This window comes from Camelina sativa, chromosome 16 (assembly GCF_030686135.1).
Source record: "Camelina sativa cultivar CO46 ecotype springtype chromosome 16, ASM3068613v1".
Taxonomy (NCBI): Eukaryota; Viridiplantae; Streptophyta; class Magnoliopsida; order Brassicales; family Brassicaceae; genus Camelina; species Camelina sativa.
In genome coordinates, this window is record NC_141895.1 from 18,294,319 (window position 1) to 18,311,220 (window position 16,902).

General features: G+C 36.7%; 2 protein-coding genes, 1 long non-coding RNA gene and 1 pseudogene across 5 annotated transcripts; 2 read left to right on the forward strand and 2 right to left on the reverse strand.

The window, feature by feature from the left end:
• Positions 1-372: 372 nt before the first annotated feature.
• On the reverse strand, positions 373-3,050 carry LOC104750613 (protein indeterminate-domain 14). The gene is made up of 4 exons (XM_010472436.3): positions 2,923-3,050; positions 2,342-2,573; positions 1,848-2,250; positions 373-1,380 (listed from the first exon to the last, which is right to left on the reverse strand). Exons 2-4 carry the CDS (start codon positions 2,493-2,495, stop codon positions 666-668), a joined length of 1,272 nt encoding a protein of 423 aa, XP_010470738.1. The 5' UTR covers positions 2,496-2,573; positions 2,923-3,050; the 3' UTR covers positions 373-665.
• A 1,835-nt stretch (positions 3,051-4,885) lies between these two features.
• On the forward strand, positions 4,886-7,161 carry LOC104750614 (uncharacterized). The gene is made up of 7 exons (XR_015583746.1): positions 4,886-5,201; positions 5,490-5,512; positions 5,678-5,797; positions 5,880-5,973; positions 6,139-6,458; positions 6,587-6,772; positions 6,936-7,161. It is a non-coding gene; the product is annotated as an uncharacterized LOC104750614 (long non-coding RNA).
• A 5,293-nt stretch (positions 7,162-12,454) lies between these two features.
• On the forward strand, positions 12,455-14,086 carry LOC104750616 (protein BASIC PENTACYSTEINE3-like). Of its 2 annotated transcripts, none has more exons than XM_010472440.2 (2): positions 12,455-12,587; positions 13,004-14,086. In XM_010472440.2, exon 2 carries the CDS (start codon positions 13,025-13,027, stop codon positions 13,847-13,849), a length of 825 nt encoding a protein of 274 aa, XP_010470742.1. In that variant the 5' UTR covers positions 12,455-12,587; positions 13,004-13,024; the 3' UTR covers positions 13,850-14,086. The 2 variants fall into 2 exon arrangements, with proteins under 2 accessions (XP_010470742.1, XP_010470741.1); XM_010472439.2 differs by lacking the exon at positions 12,455-12,587 and adding an exon at positions 12,617-12,743.
• Positions 13,965-15,301, reverse strand: LOC104750615 (putative clathrin assembly protein At1g68110 pseudogene; annotated as a pseudogene). The gene has a single exon (XR_015585410.1). The product of XR_015585410.1 is annotated as a putative clathrin assembly protein At1g68110 pseudogene (transcript).
• Between the last annotated feature and the right edge of the window lie 1,601 nt (positions 15,302-16,902).

Genomic DNA, 16,902 nt, shown 5'->3' on the forward strand with positions numbered 1-16,902 from the left:
CATCAACTTATAAGGGTCAAAAGATATCTCATTAGAATTTGTCTTTAAGTGAAAAGAAATGATTTCTTTTTTGGTCACATTGAGACCCAAAACCCACAAAATCCAGATAATATCTACAACTAATCAAATTAAAGTTTACCATCCAATTCAACAGACGTTTACAAACTACGGTCTACTCTACACGGGCGTGAGATGTGAAGAGAATAGTTTCTACCTGAAAATTTTACTTATTTGACCTAATCATTATGCCTTGCATTTAATGCAAATATATTTTGTCTGTTGAAAAAGCAAATATTTGTGGGGATTTGCAAAAAACCAAAACATCCTTACCAAACTGAAAGTAAGATTAGTTATCTCTAACTAATAAACGTATGTTTTGAGTTACCCGTTTATTACATTAACCAAGTTACAATATCCAGCAACCAACATACCCCAACACATTCATTCATACAACAAATTAAATTCTTCTCTTCTTCGGTTTTGTTTGAGAAACAAAAAAATCAAACCCAACTGAATACCCAAACCCTGGTTACCCACAAACCAAGAGATATATAAAAAAAAACCAACGAATATGAAAAGATCTCCAATTCCAATCAAAGAAACAAAAAAAAAAAGAAAGAAGAAGAAGAATATTTTCTTTATCTTTTGTGTTCTCTCTTTAAGGTCTATGACGATGCTCTATCACTTGCCTTTTCTCCTTCGGTAGTCGCCGAAGACACGTAGCTCACCGCGAGAGAGGTGCTCTCATCAGTACAATGCGGCTGGGAAGGAGGAGGAACCGAAGCAGCCGGGGTTTGGAAGTGTTGCTTGCAATTGTGGCAAGTGATTAGCATCATCGTTGCACTAATCCTTCTGCTTGCGTCTTCTCTAAAAAGCTGAGCCTTGTGAAGCTCAGCTCTCGCATGTTGCCTTATTCTCTTGGCTTCAGCAAACTCCAATTCCGCGATTTCTATCTGCCTTTTCACTTCTCTTCTAGCCTCCTCTCTTTCTAGGCTCGTCTCTCCCTTCTCGTAGCTCTTCCTTTCAACTTCTGACATAGTCGTCTGATCCAACGTCCCTATAGACAGACTAAGGCTGGTCTCATTAGTACTATACCTCGACGGAAGTAGCTGAAGCTCGATGCTACCATTAGTAGCGCACAAGGAACCAAAAGGATAGAGCAAAGAGGATGGTTGTTGATCGGACGGTGGGGATTGTCTTCTTTGTAAAGGATGTCCAGGCAATATAGGACCAATGGAGAGGTCAGCGTTTTCGCTCTTATCAGCGGTTAAAGTAGTCTGTGTACCGTTCGTGGTATGTTGTTGCTGTGGTAAACGGTGGTTGGAGGGTTGGGATCGTCGAACGGTGCAATTGTCTTGGTGCTCTATGAAACTCTCCACTCTGATAAACAAGAGTGTATTACATAAGTTAACTAAAATGGAAAGCACAAAGGAATATTTCTGTTTCGTAGTCGTAGCAAATAATATAAATAATTAAGTTAGTGGAGTTAGGTATCTTTTGGATTATATATATGAGTATGAGATGCAAGACTTCAAGGTTTGGTATGGTATATAATTAACAAATTGAGATAATGAAATCTGTGATATGGGGTCAACGTAAGTAATCAAAAAACAGTTCCTAATTAATAAATTAATGAAAGTGTTTTCAGACAACAGTCCAAACAAAAACATCATCATATTCCATTAGTAACGTTGTTTTAAGATCTGTATGTGTTATCTAAAATCAAAACATGTACACGCCATACTAGAAAAAACATTCTTTTGATTTATTTTAAGGATTCGTATACACACATATATATAGTAAAAATAATAATTAAAAAGCTAGGGTTTATGACTAAGAAATGGAACCTGGAAAAAACACGGCCGCAGTCACAGGAGTGGCCACGAGTGCCACAAGTCTTGAGATGAGCTTTGTAATCAGATTGAACAGCGTAGCCTTTCGAGCATCGCTCGCAGATCCATTGCTTATGGTTGCTGTGTTTTCTCCTGAAATGTTTCTTGATTCCCACGAGATCTCCGAGCGCGTGGCAAGGGTTGTGGTGGAGACATGTCGGTTCCGGACAGACGTAGACTCTCTTCCTCACTTCCTCGTTGGTCTCTCTTTTAAGAAGCTTCCATGGAACTTTATGCCGTCTCCTGTGCATCTGTAGATTCTGATCCCTTTGAAACCCTTGGTTACAGATCTCACACACGTACCGATCCGATTCTAGTAACGTTCTTGGTGATAAAGACACCACCTCCGCCTCTGGATCTGCCACCGCAACACAAAAAAACTTATAACCAAAGTTTACTCGGTGTTTAATCTAAAAAGGGAAAAAACTTGCACGGAATTGCTGATATACCTGGTGTCCCGGCGGGTCTCCGTTTCCTCTTCTGAGTCACGGCGGCTCCATTACCGTCGGGAAGAAGATCGGAGGAAGATGAAGACGGAGGAGGGTTGCGACGATGATGGTTGTTGAGGTTCTTGGTGTTATTGCTTCTCTCGTAGTCTATCATCGGATGAGGTTTTTAATCTCTCTTTTTGTTTTTTTATCTCAAAGACAGTGTGGTTTATAGTGAGAAGGGGAACTGTGACTAATGAAAAATAAGAACAAAATTGAGGAATCTTTTGTTTTTCATGTAAAGAAAGAAAGGAGAGATTGTTTCTTTTTTTATTTTTATGTTTCCTTATTTATTTGGTAGAGAGTGATCAGTACTCATCTATCTTTACTAATAGAAGAAGAAAGTAAGATGAGTTAAGAGAGAGAAACAAAGGGAGCTTTGTTTTCTGAAATCATCTTTATTTTTTTTTCTCACATAAAGGGAAGAAAAGCTTTTCTATTCCCCTTTTACTATCCATCTTTTTATAATTTTCTTGGAAAAGAAAGAAAAAAAGAAAGATGAAACTTTCAACTTTTTGTTAATTGTTTCATTGACCTCTTACCTTAGATGGAGAAATGCATTGTATGGTCTTTGGTGCTTCAATCTTCTTTCAGAGTAGTTATGAACCTCTCTCTTTATCTCTCTCTCTCCTTTCTATCTGTACACTGTTTGTTTACAAACACAAAACATATATATGAAGAGAGAAAGAGAGATGTTTATACATATAAAGAGAGTGGGACAAGGAGCTTGGAGCCCACATTAGCATCAGGACAAGAAACAAAAAAACATCCCCTTTCACTACAAAACAATTACAAGTCATTATTATTTCATATCATACATTACAATATTCGATCGGACTGAGTAAATTTTCTTTTTTTTTTCTTGTTCAAAGATAAATAAAGAAAGGATTGGTGAAAATTCAAATGGAATCTTGAAAAATTGATTGTTAAAGAGTACATGTTTTTTAATGGTGACAAATGTATGTGTAGCCTTTAGGGCTGGTGTAAATATAAGGGAAGGGACATGAGAATATATGTTTTGGAAATAAGACACATGCATATACCCAATTTCATGTTTTTCCATATGTAAACAAATATACAATGTGGTGCCATCATCTCATACCTTTTTATATAAGAAATAGGTTTTAATCAAATATGAAAACTGTGCCCACAAAGTGAGACGAATCAGAAAATTTGCAAGATAGTCTTTCTTACAAGAAAAACAGAAAACAAACACAAACCCTAGAGTCAGATTTGGTTTTGGAGTGTCAGCTGAGATCAATTTTACATCTCAAACAAAAGAAAAAAAAAATGTAGATCTGGAATATGTTCAAAAGAATTTTCTTTTTAAAAAACCAAAAATAAATAAATTATGTCGTCTATAAAAGTGTAAGTGTGTGTTGTGCGTATAACATATAGATAAAGTCCACCATCTCGTTAAAGGGCATTTGTCTAACCAAGTGGAACTGTAAGAAAATAGAAGTAAATACAAATTTTGAAAAAAGTTTTACTTTTTTTTGCATTTAAAAATAAAAAGTTGAAACAAAAAGAAGATGATACTTTATTAATAGGAAGAGAAAGAGAGGGTTGAGTTGGAAAGATTGGGTGGGAGGATGGGGGAGATGGATTCTCATCACATGCAATGCTCTTTTTGCAAAGTTTGATATATAAATCCTTCACAATCACCATTCTTGGTTACTTAAGATATTGGTGTATAATAATCACTTTTCTTTCCTTTATTTAAGGAATATATGCACTAAATAATCCTATATTTGGAAAGAAAACTCAATTCACCCTTATAATCAGTTGTTCACTTGTACTTACCTTGAATTAACCTCGGTCTTTAGATTTAGCATTATCATACATATAACTTTTTTTGTCTTTTTTTTTGGTAATACAGAAACTAGTATTTATATAAATAAAACAAACAATAACACCGGAAAAAAAAAACCTTTAGTGGAGCTGTGCACTGAAACCTGAGGCATTTGTCTCGTTCGCTCTTGTTGCTATCTGAAAGTTGCAACTTGAAAAGTAAAATTGACATTTTTTAGATTTCACTGAAACCCAAAACGGAGAGTAATGACTTTATGTAGCCTTTTGCAGAAATTACATATACATGTAAAAAGTAGTATAGTACGAGTACATGTTAAACCAAACTTCAAAACCGTTTTAATAGATAAGTTGGCATCAGCATTGTTTTTCGTAATATATATATATATATATATGATTTGACATCGTTAGTTTGATTATTTTTTTATTTAGTCGAAATATGTTATGTTTTAATTTACATTTTAATAATTTGTTTGTTTTTGTGTGTGTTTTAAGATTTTTCTCCATAACTCTATAACACTACAACAAATTTGGGTTTTGGTAGCAGTTATTTGTAGCATTAATTCAGTAACTGCTACTAAAAGTGCCAAAAATAGATTGTGAGCTCTATTGTAGTATTTGATTAGTGCTGGGGAAAATTTTCAATAAGCGGGAACCCAAAAATCACCAAAAATCACTACAATAGCTGAAAAATCATTTGGAGGCAAAACACTTAGCTAAAACTTTGTTTTTTCCGCCACCCTCTCACTTGGACCAAATACTTAAAAAAAAAATTTAGCAAAAAAAAATATCTCATTTTCTCAGAAAATCCATCCTCCATCGCTTCTCAACCTCCGTCGCCACCACCACGGAGACAACAACACACCAACAAACCTTTGTCGCCTTTCGAACACCGATGACAGAGTGAAAACAAAACCACCGATGTCGCTTCCGATTCAGATTCTGGATCTGAGACTGATTCCGATGGCTTCTTACATGGCTTCCACGACTTCTTCTTCCCTTCTCTCTCACGGTTCTCTCTCTCTCTCTTCTCAAGGAAACAAAGTTAGAGTCTTTTTTTTAATCTCGATGGTGATTCTGTGAAATGGAAGCTTCGTGTGTACCTTTCTTTTTTTCATCTCGGTTCTAGGGTTAAATACTTAGCCTTTAATAGTTCCTCTAGGTGAATGTTTCTCCTTTGACATTTTTCTGAATCTTATTCAACGGATTTAAGTCCTACTATTTTTTGCTTTTTATGCCTTCATTGTTGTGTGAATTCTTATGTTTGAATTATTATTGATTTTGTTTGTATGGTATACAGAGGCTGGAGATGGAGAAGAAAAGGTAGGCTTGTTTTTGTTGTTTTTCCTCATATTAGTACCTTAGCTAGGATTGGTATTTGTACAAGGTTCTGTTGGGTTTTAGATGAAGAGTATGAATGTTAAAAGTTTGAATCTTTCTACTTTTAATTGGGGCTGATTTGTGCAGTTTGTTATGTTTCTTCTTTAGCAATGTGTCTATTGCAGTTGACAACTCGCTAAGCCCAGCTCACACCCTCATTCAAGGGAGTGACAGAACAGACAGAACCTCTCAAGGGACTTACTACTGATGAAAATACTGCTCCGCCATGTAAATGTTTTGTACAACTCTCTACTCTTTCCATCTGTTTTGTTTAACTGTGTTCTTACAAATATTTTTTGGGTGCAAGAAGTTGCTACTTTGGGGACTGTAAGTCCTTAAGTATTGTGGTGAGACTGAGTTTCTCGATAAACTGGAGATGATGAGAATTAATGGCTGCAAGAAAGGTAACTAACTTCTCTCAATGCGGTCTGATGTATTTCTATCAACACTTTTTTTAGAACTCTAAAGTCATCAAGACATGTATAGTTTTTGTCTTGTATGTTTCATTACGTCATTTTTCTTCTACAAAGATTGAGATTAATTTGATAGTTGAATTCTAATGTTTGCAGGTGACTCTTCCAATATGATAGGAAGCCAGGTAGTCACCCTCGGTGTATCAAGATCTTGGTTTCGGACTATATACCAAGTGTTCCCATCTGTTGGAGCTTGTTGAAGAATAATAAATCCTCAATTGCTGATTTTGATCCAAGATAAAAAAGTGCTTTTATTTTTTTAAAGTTAAGATATTTAGGTGAAGTTAGTTTTTTTCTGGGATCTCATTGTAGATTGTTAGGTCTGCTAATTCGCATATTACCAATTCAGTGACTCTTGGTTCCAAATTCGTTTTGGTGGTCATAGTCTTCTTTAGTCATGGTTTGGTTCTAAGCGAGTAAGAATCTCTTTCCAATCTTCTCTGTTTTCTCTCTTGTGGTTATGTACCTCTTCACATCTGGAGTTTAGTTAGCTTTGTAGGAATCTGTACTCACATATGAATTCATTTGGCATTTGTTTTCACAGCTATTGATCGATAAGGGGGCCTGTTTTAGCTGCCATGAACTCCAACAAGTTTGTTCTTCTCTCTATTTCTCCGCCTGTAAGATGGCTGCAAGATAGGAAGCCAAAAACACATCTGCTTTGAAGTCCCAGATTGAATAGCTACAACAGGAGAGGGATGGATTTTAAAGGATGGTGATTGGAAACCAGGTTTGTAAACACTTTAAATCCATTTTCCTGTTCTTCATATCTCTTGTTTAATCCTTTGTAACATTTGCGAGTTCACCAACCTTAGGAAAGTAAGAGTTTTACCATTGCTTATGACCGATTCAATTTTATTATGCTGACACTCTTTTATTTTTCCCACTTACAGTTACTATAAGGTGATATGCTGATGGTATGAGTGGAGATCTACTAGGACTGCTTCGGTTTCTCTATTACTTGGTTTGGTAAAGAAATGTACTTACCTTCTTTTTCTTTATGACTTGGTGATTCAAGCATTTATATCTTTTGGGTATTTGATAGAATGATTTTATGTAAAATGTGTGTTTTATAAATTTAATGTAATATTAATTTTATTTATGAATCAATTTGTAATTTATATTTTATGCACTATAGGTTTCAAATAATTGAAATATAGAACATAATAATATACATTACAACAGCATTATCAAAATGAACAAAACAATATTTTACAGCACGAAATGTTTGCTATAAAAACAAACATAATAGCACGAATTAAGCGTTATTTAATAATATTAAATAGTGGAGTATTAGCGCCATAATAGGTCAATCTATCATAGCGCGTAAAAACTGCTATGGTAGAAGGGGGGTCTACTATAGCTCCTCGTTATACAACGTTTTCAAATGCGCTAAAAAGCCTTTTAGTAGCATTTTTCATGTGCTAGTAATGTCCATGTAGTGTAACCAACAAATTAATAGTAAGCAGATGCTTATCTATACGATATTTTTTTTTGTGATCACTTTATACATCACATTTTTCTCTTACTACAAATTTAAAACTATAATTGTATACCTACATTACCCATTAACTTATTTAGCCTATGAATCGACACTGATGCAAACCAAAGTTGTCATTATATAAGATATTTTAATAAGATCGAAGTAGAGGTATTCCACGAGATTTGAGTGATGTGGACATGATAATAGAAAAAGCAAGATTTAGGGGGTAAGATTAGATGCGAGATTCGTTTTATAAAAAGAGAAGTACGAATAAAGGAGAGGAGTACAAGAAAACAAACAAAGAAAAGTGTATTAATTAATTAGGTTTAATTAAGGGGGATAGGAGAATAGTGATGAGTGATGACAACATGGGAGTTGGCCCCTTTTGGCTTTTTGCTTTCCAAGCAGTAATGATGTATCGGTGAAAACTTATATTGACAACGCATAAAGATTAATTAAAATATGGTTACAATTTTTTTTTTTTGTATAATAATTATATAGAGAAAAAGTGACTTTGTCTCTATGTCATAATCTTCATAGAAAGCATTGCCAAATCTTATGGCCACATGGACGGTGTAAGCCCTTTACCCTACTCGCTACTCTCTCATCTATTGCCTTTGCATTTTCATCATTATTACATCTTATACTAGTAATGTAACTTTTGTTTCAATTGTCATCATTATGGGTTGTTCATATGCTCATAATATAGGCTGAGCCTATTAATGCTCACGGATGAACATGACCCCTACTTTTTATTTGCCTTTCTTGTCTAGAAATTAGAATGCCTTTGTGATGTTAAGTTGCAACTGGTTTACCAGTTACGACAATCAATTGGTACAAAAGGGGCTGGTCTCTAGTTCACTGGCTCGAGATTTTTCTTGAAATGATAAAAAATATTTTTTTTTTGATAGTTAATTCTCGCAAAAAGTATTGTATTTGATGGATTGTATTTGATGGAGATTGGAGAGTTTTTTTTGTAATATATGTTGGATTATACTATTTGTGTGCATAATACAAATTAGATATCAACTCTTACTAGGCGCTGGATAAACCGATTCAAATAAAATATCATGAATAATATTATTGTGAGATTTAAGATTGGTTTGTGTAAGAAAAAAATATCTAAATAAAATTTATTTTTTTGTTTATGCAAGTTTGTGTTTATTTTATGTAAAAACACATTTCACGCATAAATATTTGATCAACTTGCCTTTCAATTTGTGTGGTCATATATCTAGATAGTCATTGAAAATTTTAAATAGGAAATAAAGTTTTTGTTTTTCAAAAATTAAAATTGGTGAAGAGAATTAAAATTGTTTGCGAAATGTTAAGATATGGCCAGGAGAGTATTATGAGAAAGTAGTAGTCTCTAAAAAGTTCGAAACTTATGGTACATCCTTAAAGTCTTTGCTTTGGCCATACCAATTTTATGATTGATAGTGATTTCCCATCGGCTTTATTGCTTCCGTTACAAACATTTCATGTCAAAAAAAGTCAACAGACGCATATATATATATATGTTTCGAGAAACATCAATAAAAAGACTAACTAAGAATACAAACACAACACAAAAAGACTAAGAATACATTTGTAACGATCATACGCTCATCTATTTAAATAATTTGAAAGTCTAACTAGCTAAGAGCTTAATACATTGAATGTTAGTTAATTGTATAAACCGAAATGGTCCTTATGCAGATGACATTTTGAAATTTATTGACTAAGAAATTGCGATCTAGCATTTTCAACCAAGTCTCTCGCCTCATTACATAATGAAGAAATGAAGAATCACTCTCATAGTTACGCTTAACCGTTAATAAAGTCTAGTAGATATACGCAAATATACACAAAGCTGATGATAATTTTCCTACAATGTGGACTATGATGCTCATAAAAAAAATCATTTTTTTGTCAAAACACTTGCATTCATTGCTTAAAAGAGAAATTTCATACAAGCAAAACTTATAAAACAAAAAACAAGGCTTATAAAACAAAAAACAAGGCATTTCCCAATGCAACAACAACAAAGAAACAAGGCAAATATAAAGATAATCGGCAATAGGTTTTTAAAAGCTTTGAACCCGAATCTTGGAAAAAATTTGGTACATGTGAGATCAAGATTGTCGAACAAACTCTTCCATGAACAAATCAATGGATGAGAGGTAGCCACAATCATAAGACACGATGGCGTTAGAGAAAGGGTTAAGGCTGAGCTTCTCACCGGTTTGAGAAGGTCTATACGGAGTAGGAGCTTGACACAAATTTGAGCAAGGTTTGAAATGCTCTGTCGCTTGAGGATGATTATAATTAGTAAAGTTGCCAAAAAGTGTAGAATGGTCTTGGATAAACCAAAACCAAAGACAAATCTCGGACAACTTGACTTTTGGATCCAAACACCATAGACACTAAAGCGATAGGGTTCAAAGGTCAGGGCCAAATAGGTTACTATTACCCGGATTCTCAGGAGCGAGTGACGCCAAAAAAACAATGATGAATTACTTCTCAGATGGGAACCATAGAGAAATTAATCTAGATCACACCATTGGCTAAAGGTTATCATCAATACCAGATGTAAATTAGCGTATCTAGATTGAAATAACTCTAGGATTGAAGCCACCATTGTATGAACTTTTCCTGGAGATTGATAGATTGAACATGAACAAGTTCAGTGATCATGAGATATGGAGGCACATGAGTGAGGAAGCTTTGGTAACCAGCGTTCCGTGGAGGCATGGCCATAATGTTGTTCTTCCTCACTCCATAGCAATTGTTAGAAACCAGAAGGAAAGTTCCTGAGAGCCTAGATCTTAGATAAATAGTGGTCGCCAAGGGATTACTTTGAACCAGGGATTGGAGATGGCATTCACGGACCCAAATCAGAGCTATCGAGATGAGATGTAGAGGGTGTATCATGCCCTAACTATCAAAACGAGAGATCGATACAATAGGCCTTAGTAAATATTCAGATGAGTGAAACTTGGGCTTTTTCCTTGTGGATTTTGCTTCATGGAAAGTTAACGGGCCGAAAAAAACAAGGCCCACCAAAAAAAGTCCACTATTCTTGTTGGTTGACCTAGTTGGAGTGGTCGTACGGCGGCGGCGACTCATAGTGGGGAATAGATTTGCAAGGTAGTACGCTTCTCCGGCAGGCAGGTTCCAGCAACAACCAGCCAAATAGGAGGTCAGAGGCTGGAACGGGGAACCACAAAGGCGATTCATATTTGGAAGGATGAGAACTTCGTCTGAAAAGGGAGGCGCCATGTGCTATCGACATCTCCTCCGGGTGAAATGTAGCGGTGGTCCAAAGGAGAGCTCACCAGTTTCCCTTGGTGCCTCAGTAGAAGCTTTCTCAGGGGTGAGTAGACATCCAGATCAGAGGGTATGCACGTCGTTTTTTTGTGGATCCGGTACACCAGCTGAAGCGTTCAGAGAAAAGGGGAGGGGGTTCACCGGAAAACATATGCGTCCTCTAGCTCTGGCTATTGATATCTCACCAAAATTTGAGGGTTGAGGGGGGATTTGTAGCCAAAAGAGAAACGGAGAAAAGGTGAAACAAAAACTAGAAAAAGTTTTTAACGAGAGTAGAGCGGATGTGATTCAAATGCCAGCGAGCAAAAGTATCGGCGTCGGAAGAGGTTGGCGAAGTTGAGGTCACGATAGTAGTGCGTGAGAGAGAATCTTTTTTAGAAGAGTTTACTACCCACTCATTTCTCATCAAACAAATCCAAGAGGTAATAATGCTTAAGAAAATAGTAAGCCTTCTACAAAAAAAAATCTTAAGAATCTCACATAAAAAAACTTATGACTTTACTTAGGAATCAAATTAAAGATCAATGCCAAAACACACATTATTAATTTAGTTTTGCACTGAGGTTCACAATATCATTATAAGACCAAAAATATTTAAGCTAAACGTCTGTCCTTTTTTGTTTTTTTACTAAATAGCAACATTTTAAGGCGCAACATTTTAAGGTCGGAAAATTTCATACTCTTTTCCGTGAGTTCGCCCTAGCTACCGAGAAAGTTGAAATCTGATCTCCGCCTACCCTCTTTGGTAGTCGGAGGTCCTCGCTGGTGCCAGGAAAGGGTCCCTTTCTTGTTTATCTTTAGTTTTGGTGTTTTGTCTCCGATTCGGTTAGATCTGGTTTGGTTTGGTGAAGAAGTAGGCTACTTGGCTTGGTAAGCAGATCTCTTGGTCTCGCTTCTTCGTTGATCTGCTATATTTGCTAGTCGGCTTAGTTTGTTTCAAGTTAGGGTTCTTTTAAGCAGAAACTTGGCCTTCGATTGGGCGATTGTTTGGAGTTTCGTGTTTGAGTTTTGTGGAGGCGGATGGAGCTGTCAATTCTTTTGGACATTGTGGTTGCAAAGAAGAAGTTAGTATTTTCCCGATTTGGTAGATCAATGGTGCGACTTGAAGACTAATGTTCCTTCTTTGTTTAATTCTTCCCTAGTGTTAACACTGCTCATATGTATCTCATTGTTTGAAGCCGTCAATTTTGTTTGTTTGGCTGTGATTGCGTTATCGGCCCAGCCTTTTTCGTTCCTCTCACCCTTGGTCTACTCGCCCACCTTTAATTCCTATTTGGTTCTTTCCCTTTTTAAGCTTGGACTCCGTTTTGTTAGAATATATGTTAGTCTTCTCATGTTTTGTTGTTGGTTGTGGTTGATATAAAAATAATAGTATCATTTTTAACTGTTTTTTTTTCAGTCAATGTCAAGAAAATATTGTTGCTACGACAATTAAAATTCATCAAAACTAATTGTTTCTTGATATTGTAGAATTATAGTAATTTCCTTTTTTCAGATTGGTTCAAATTTCTTTATAACTATTTAAAATACTTTTCATAATTTGTTTCCTTTGTTTTCTGTAATGTTTTTTTATTGACAACAATATTAATTTATATTATTTGATTAAAATACTAAAATAGTATCGTTCTCATCTTTTCTAGTTTCTACCTTGATCTTCCTATACCGTCCCCCCCCCCCCCCACCCTTTATCTCTCTCTGAAAAGGCAAAAAAAAGAAAGAACAAAAAAAAAAGCAATCGAATTCACCATCCTCGGTAAGTTTCCTCTCTCCAATTTCATAAAATATTTTAGTATTTGTACTCTTCCTCTTCCTCTTCCTCCTCCTCTCTTTATCTCCATTGATGACGTATTATCTCCACAGTCACATAACCCTCTCTGCATCATATACCTTGTTGTTTACCTGGAAAAATGTCAGATTCTGAAAACCCTAATAAACGAATCCTAGATTTGGTTTGGTTTTTAACTCTTACATTGACTCCTAGATTTGGTTTGGTTTTTAACTCTTACATTGACTCCTAGATTTCAATTTCGCAAAATTAACATAAACCCTTTTATAAAGTTGAGTTCTTTCGAGGATTGGTTTTAGAATTTTCGAATGTTAGTAGAACAGAACAGAGATTGATACACAGATATGAAAAGGAATGATCTTTATTTGTTTGTTTGTTTGCAGCGTAAGTGTTTTGTTTTGATTATGATGGATGAAGATGGATTGAGCAATCGAAACTGGGGATATTACGAACCGTCTCAGTTCAGGCCAAATCTAGGGTTTCAACTCATTCCAGACAGAAACGAGAAGCCATTTGTTGTCTCCCCTCAGAACCAAAATCAAAACTTTATCACTCCTAGTGTGTTGTATCGTGGTGGTGGTAGCAGTAGTAGCCTTATGTCGTTTCCGCGTGATTACACTGCCTCTGATGCACCTTTCATGAGTTATAGTTGGTTGAACAAGCATAGAGATAGCAAGTTCTTTAGCAATGTACCTAATAATCCTTCTAATCATCATAACCTTCTTGTTCGGGAGACTTCTAGGATGACTCAACCGATGCAGCTTTTGCAGCCTGAGGTCGAGGATGAATCTCTCAAAAGAAAGCATCAGAGAGGTGCTCCAAAGGCGAAGAAAGAGAAGAAACTGAAGGATAACAATATGCTGAGAGTTCAAAGAGAGAGAAGTCCGTTGTTTAGGAAGAGTATAGAGATGGTGATCAACGGGGTTTCTATGGATATTGGATGTTTACCAGTTCCTGTCTGCTCTTGTACCGGGATGCCTCAACAGTGTTACAGATGGGGTTGCGGGGGATGGCAGTCTGCGTGCTGTACCACTAATGTTTCGATGTATCCTTTGCCCATAAGCGCGAAACGACGCGGTGCGAGGATTGCTGGAAGGAAAATGAGCCAAGGTGCCTTTAGAAAGGTTCTTGAGAAACTCTCTGCTGATGGTTTCGATTTCTCAATCCCTATTGATTTGAAGTCTCATTGGGCAAAACATGGAACCAATAAGTTTGTCACTATCAGATGAAAAGTCTAACCTCTGTTTTTTTTTTGTTGTTGTGGGTTGTGTCCTGCACCATAGATCTTGATTCAATTTTTTTTGTGTCCTCTATGATCAGAACTTGGAGTCAAACTCGGCAATGTATCATCAAAATGTTGTACCTCTTTTTGAATTTTAACTCAGATAACAGCGTAAAAAATTGTGTGTTTATGTACAGAACCAATAAAAAAAATGTCAATCTTATCCAGATTGGTTGTAATGCAATGTCTCACTCACTAGAAAGTAATCAAATCTGGCATTGTGTAATTGATATAAACTGGTTGCTTCGTTACTATAAGAGGCAGATGATTTTGATGATACTCGTCTTCTTTCCTGTTGAAACAACGATAGTCGTCTTCGAAAATCTCCCATTTGTCTGTGATGATCGTCTGCAGCTTCCCCGGTTGCTCCAACACTACCATAGCCTTCTCATCCTCTACTTCCACTTCTTCTTCTTTCTCTGGCTTCGGCTTCTCGATCATTTCCTCGATTCCTTCTACTTCCTCCTCGGGTATACAAACGAACTGAGGGGTTTCTCGCGCGTTAGGGACACCAAAACCTTTGCAGAAGTCGAAGTAGATGGTGAGATCCTCTCCCTGAGAGGTGGCCTTATGGACAATCTTCAAAACCGTTGCAGCTTCTGTTTTGCCAGCCAATGGAAGGATTTTGATGATGCCGCTGCGAATTCTACCGAAGATGTTGATACTCTCTATCACGAGACAATCCATAGCTTCTAAGATCAACGTCTTCTTCATATTGTCAGCAATTGGTTTAATCTGAAGAATCATGTCGAGGAGAGACTGAAGTTTCTGTATCGTTTCGAGGTCTTGGATCACCTTTTCGCCTTTCTCAGAGGATTTAGTTCTGTTATTACGGAAGCGGTGAATCTGATCGGACAAGAAGGAAGAGTAGTTATGAAGGAAAGCGAAGTATGTCCGAACAAAGATGTTGAACCCCCAAGTCTTGCTGAGACACGAATGACCATCGGAGAAACCAGAGAGATCGAAAGGAAGACGACGGATCTCTCCGACAACGGAAGGAACTTTAGTACAGAGAACACCGTGAAGAAGCATTAAAGATTTGAGCGCAACGATCCAGCTCCGCGTGTGGTTGACGCGGGTTGAGAGCGCATTGATTAGAGTCTTGAGGTTGAGAGGAGAAGAACGTATCCATTTGTAGACGCGGTGAGCGTTAGAGTAGTCGACGGATGTATCGTCGTGGGAGGTGGCTTTGATGATAGCTGCTTCGAGATCCGCGTTCCGGTATGAGCTGCTGCTTCGCCGTGAGAATCCAACGGCTAGTAAGCTTTTCCGGTCTTTGATTGCGGCGGCAGCTCGTTTCCACAGCTTCATCATTTAAGCCCCCTCCCTCCTATCTCTTTTTGCTCTGTTTCTCTATGTGAAACCTCTCTTCTTCTATCTTGAAAATCAAAAAAGTCATCTCTGTAAAAATGTCTTCTCTCTATTTTGAGGTTCTTATTTCCTTTACCATCCGTTACAACCGTCGTAACCGCTTTGTTTTTCAAATACTTTTTTGATTTTTTTAGTCAAAAAAAGAAAGTTTGCACGTGCGATCTTATGCACGTGTGTGGGTAGATTCGGTTTACATAGTGTGAAGATTCTAAACCAAGCCGAATTCGAAGAAATTATATGAGAAACGACGAGAATACATTAGAATATATCGTAACTAAACCGAAAAGGGTAATAACCATTTTCCCGTATTTCCTAAATTATTATTTTAAATGGCAAAGAATGTTTTTTTTTTTTTTTTTTTTTTTTTTTTCTGTAATTGTTTAAAGTCAATCATAAAACAAATTATGTATTACAGTTAATTAATGTAAGTCAAACTTTGTCTTTTCCTTTCTTGCTTTATTTGACATATTAATCTATTACAGATGCTAAGTTTGACGACTACCGTTCAGTTTATTCGGTCAAATAAAGCAAACGATTGGAATTTATTTGTCCAACAACAGCTGATTTTATTATTTATCAGTGTTCTCTGATTTAGATTCTTGGAACTCCATTCTTGGATCACATGATCCGAACAGTTTTCTACTTAACCACTCTCACAACACTTTCGTGCACAGTCACTCCGACGAAGTAAGTCTTTAACTTAGATGTTTGGAACTGCGTTCTCAGATCACATGATTTGAACAGTTTCCTACTTAATCACTCTCGAGTCAATTATTCTTACAACACTTTTGTGCTCATCTTTAATACTTACTACGTCTCAACTGCCTAGACAAGTCTATTTCCATTCAACAACTTGTCCTAAAATCATATACACTCTCATACCAAACTGAGACGGCTGCACCCGAATTCCCAATCCTTACACAAGACACACGCGAAACAATCTCATCAGAACCCCATAATTTCGACAAGACAACCGACGTAGAAATCTCTCTTTACAAAAACTAACACAAATACACGTTAGGTCTAACTAACCCATACTCCCCATCCACAAAACACATTCATCCGAATGTATTTCAGCTCCACAAGCACCTACATTTGTAGACTTCGATTACCCTGCATTAGACTCCTTCGACATTCGACCAAACAAGCCACTTGTCTCCACTTCATGGAACAAACTTCACTTAATCAAACACCATCTCATCTTGGTACATAGCTGCACAACTAACCACCCCCAAGCGACCAAGTAACAAAAGAGATGGACCGGAACACTCCATTCCGCTCTAACCACGGACTTCGCCTCACCAACGATCCGCTTCGACCCCCATTGGCCTTTCTGCCAACCAATAACAATAACTACGGTTCACTTCCAACAACCGCTTAAATACTCTCGACGATTCTCGTCCGAAATCAAGTCACCAAACACTCTGCAAGCGCTAACCATTGGTCTCGATCGACACCTCCACCTGGTGTTAGTCGACACCCCCACTAGGTATCACCATCAACTTTTCCAGTGTTGCTCGACACCTATACCTGGTGTCGATTGTCACCCATCGCACAACATGTGATCCAAACACCCAAAATTAATTAAAATACCAAATATATAAAAACAAGTTTTGAATTTCCTTAATT

Excerpts from the sequence above, each read along its gene's own strand:
- LOC104750613 (XM_010472436.3), bottom strand. The coding sequence starts at position 2,495 with ATGATAGACTACGAGAGAAGCAATAACACCAAGAACCTCAACAACCAT. Across the intron at positions 2,251-2,341 it reads GAGACCCGCCGGGACACCAG|ATCCAGAGGCGGAGGTGGTG; the intron begins GTATATCAGCAA and ends TTGCGGTGGCAG. Across the intron at positions 1,381-1,847 it reads TGCGGCCGTGTTTTTTCCAG|AGTGGAGAGTTTCATAGAGC; the intron begins GTTCCATTTCTT and ends CTTGTTTATCAG.
- LOC104750616 (XM_010472439.2), top strand. The coding sequence starts at position 12,675 with ATGACGTATTATCTCCACAGTCACATAACCCTCTCTGCATCATATACC. Across the intron at positions 12,744-13,003 it reads TGTTGTTTACCTGGAAAAAT|CGTAAGTGTTTTGTTTTGAT; the intron begins GTCAGATTCTGA and ends GTTTGTTTGCAG.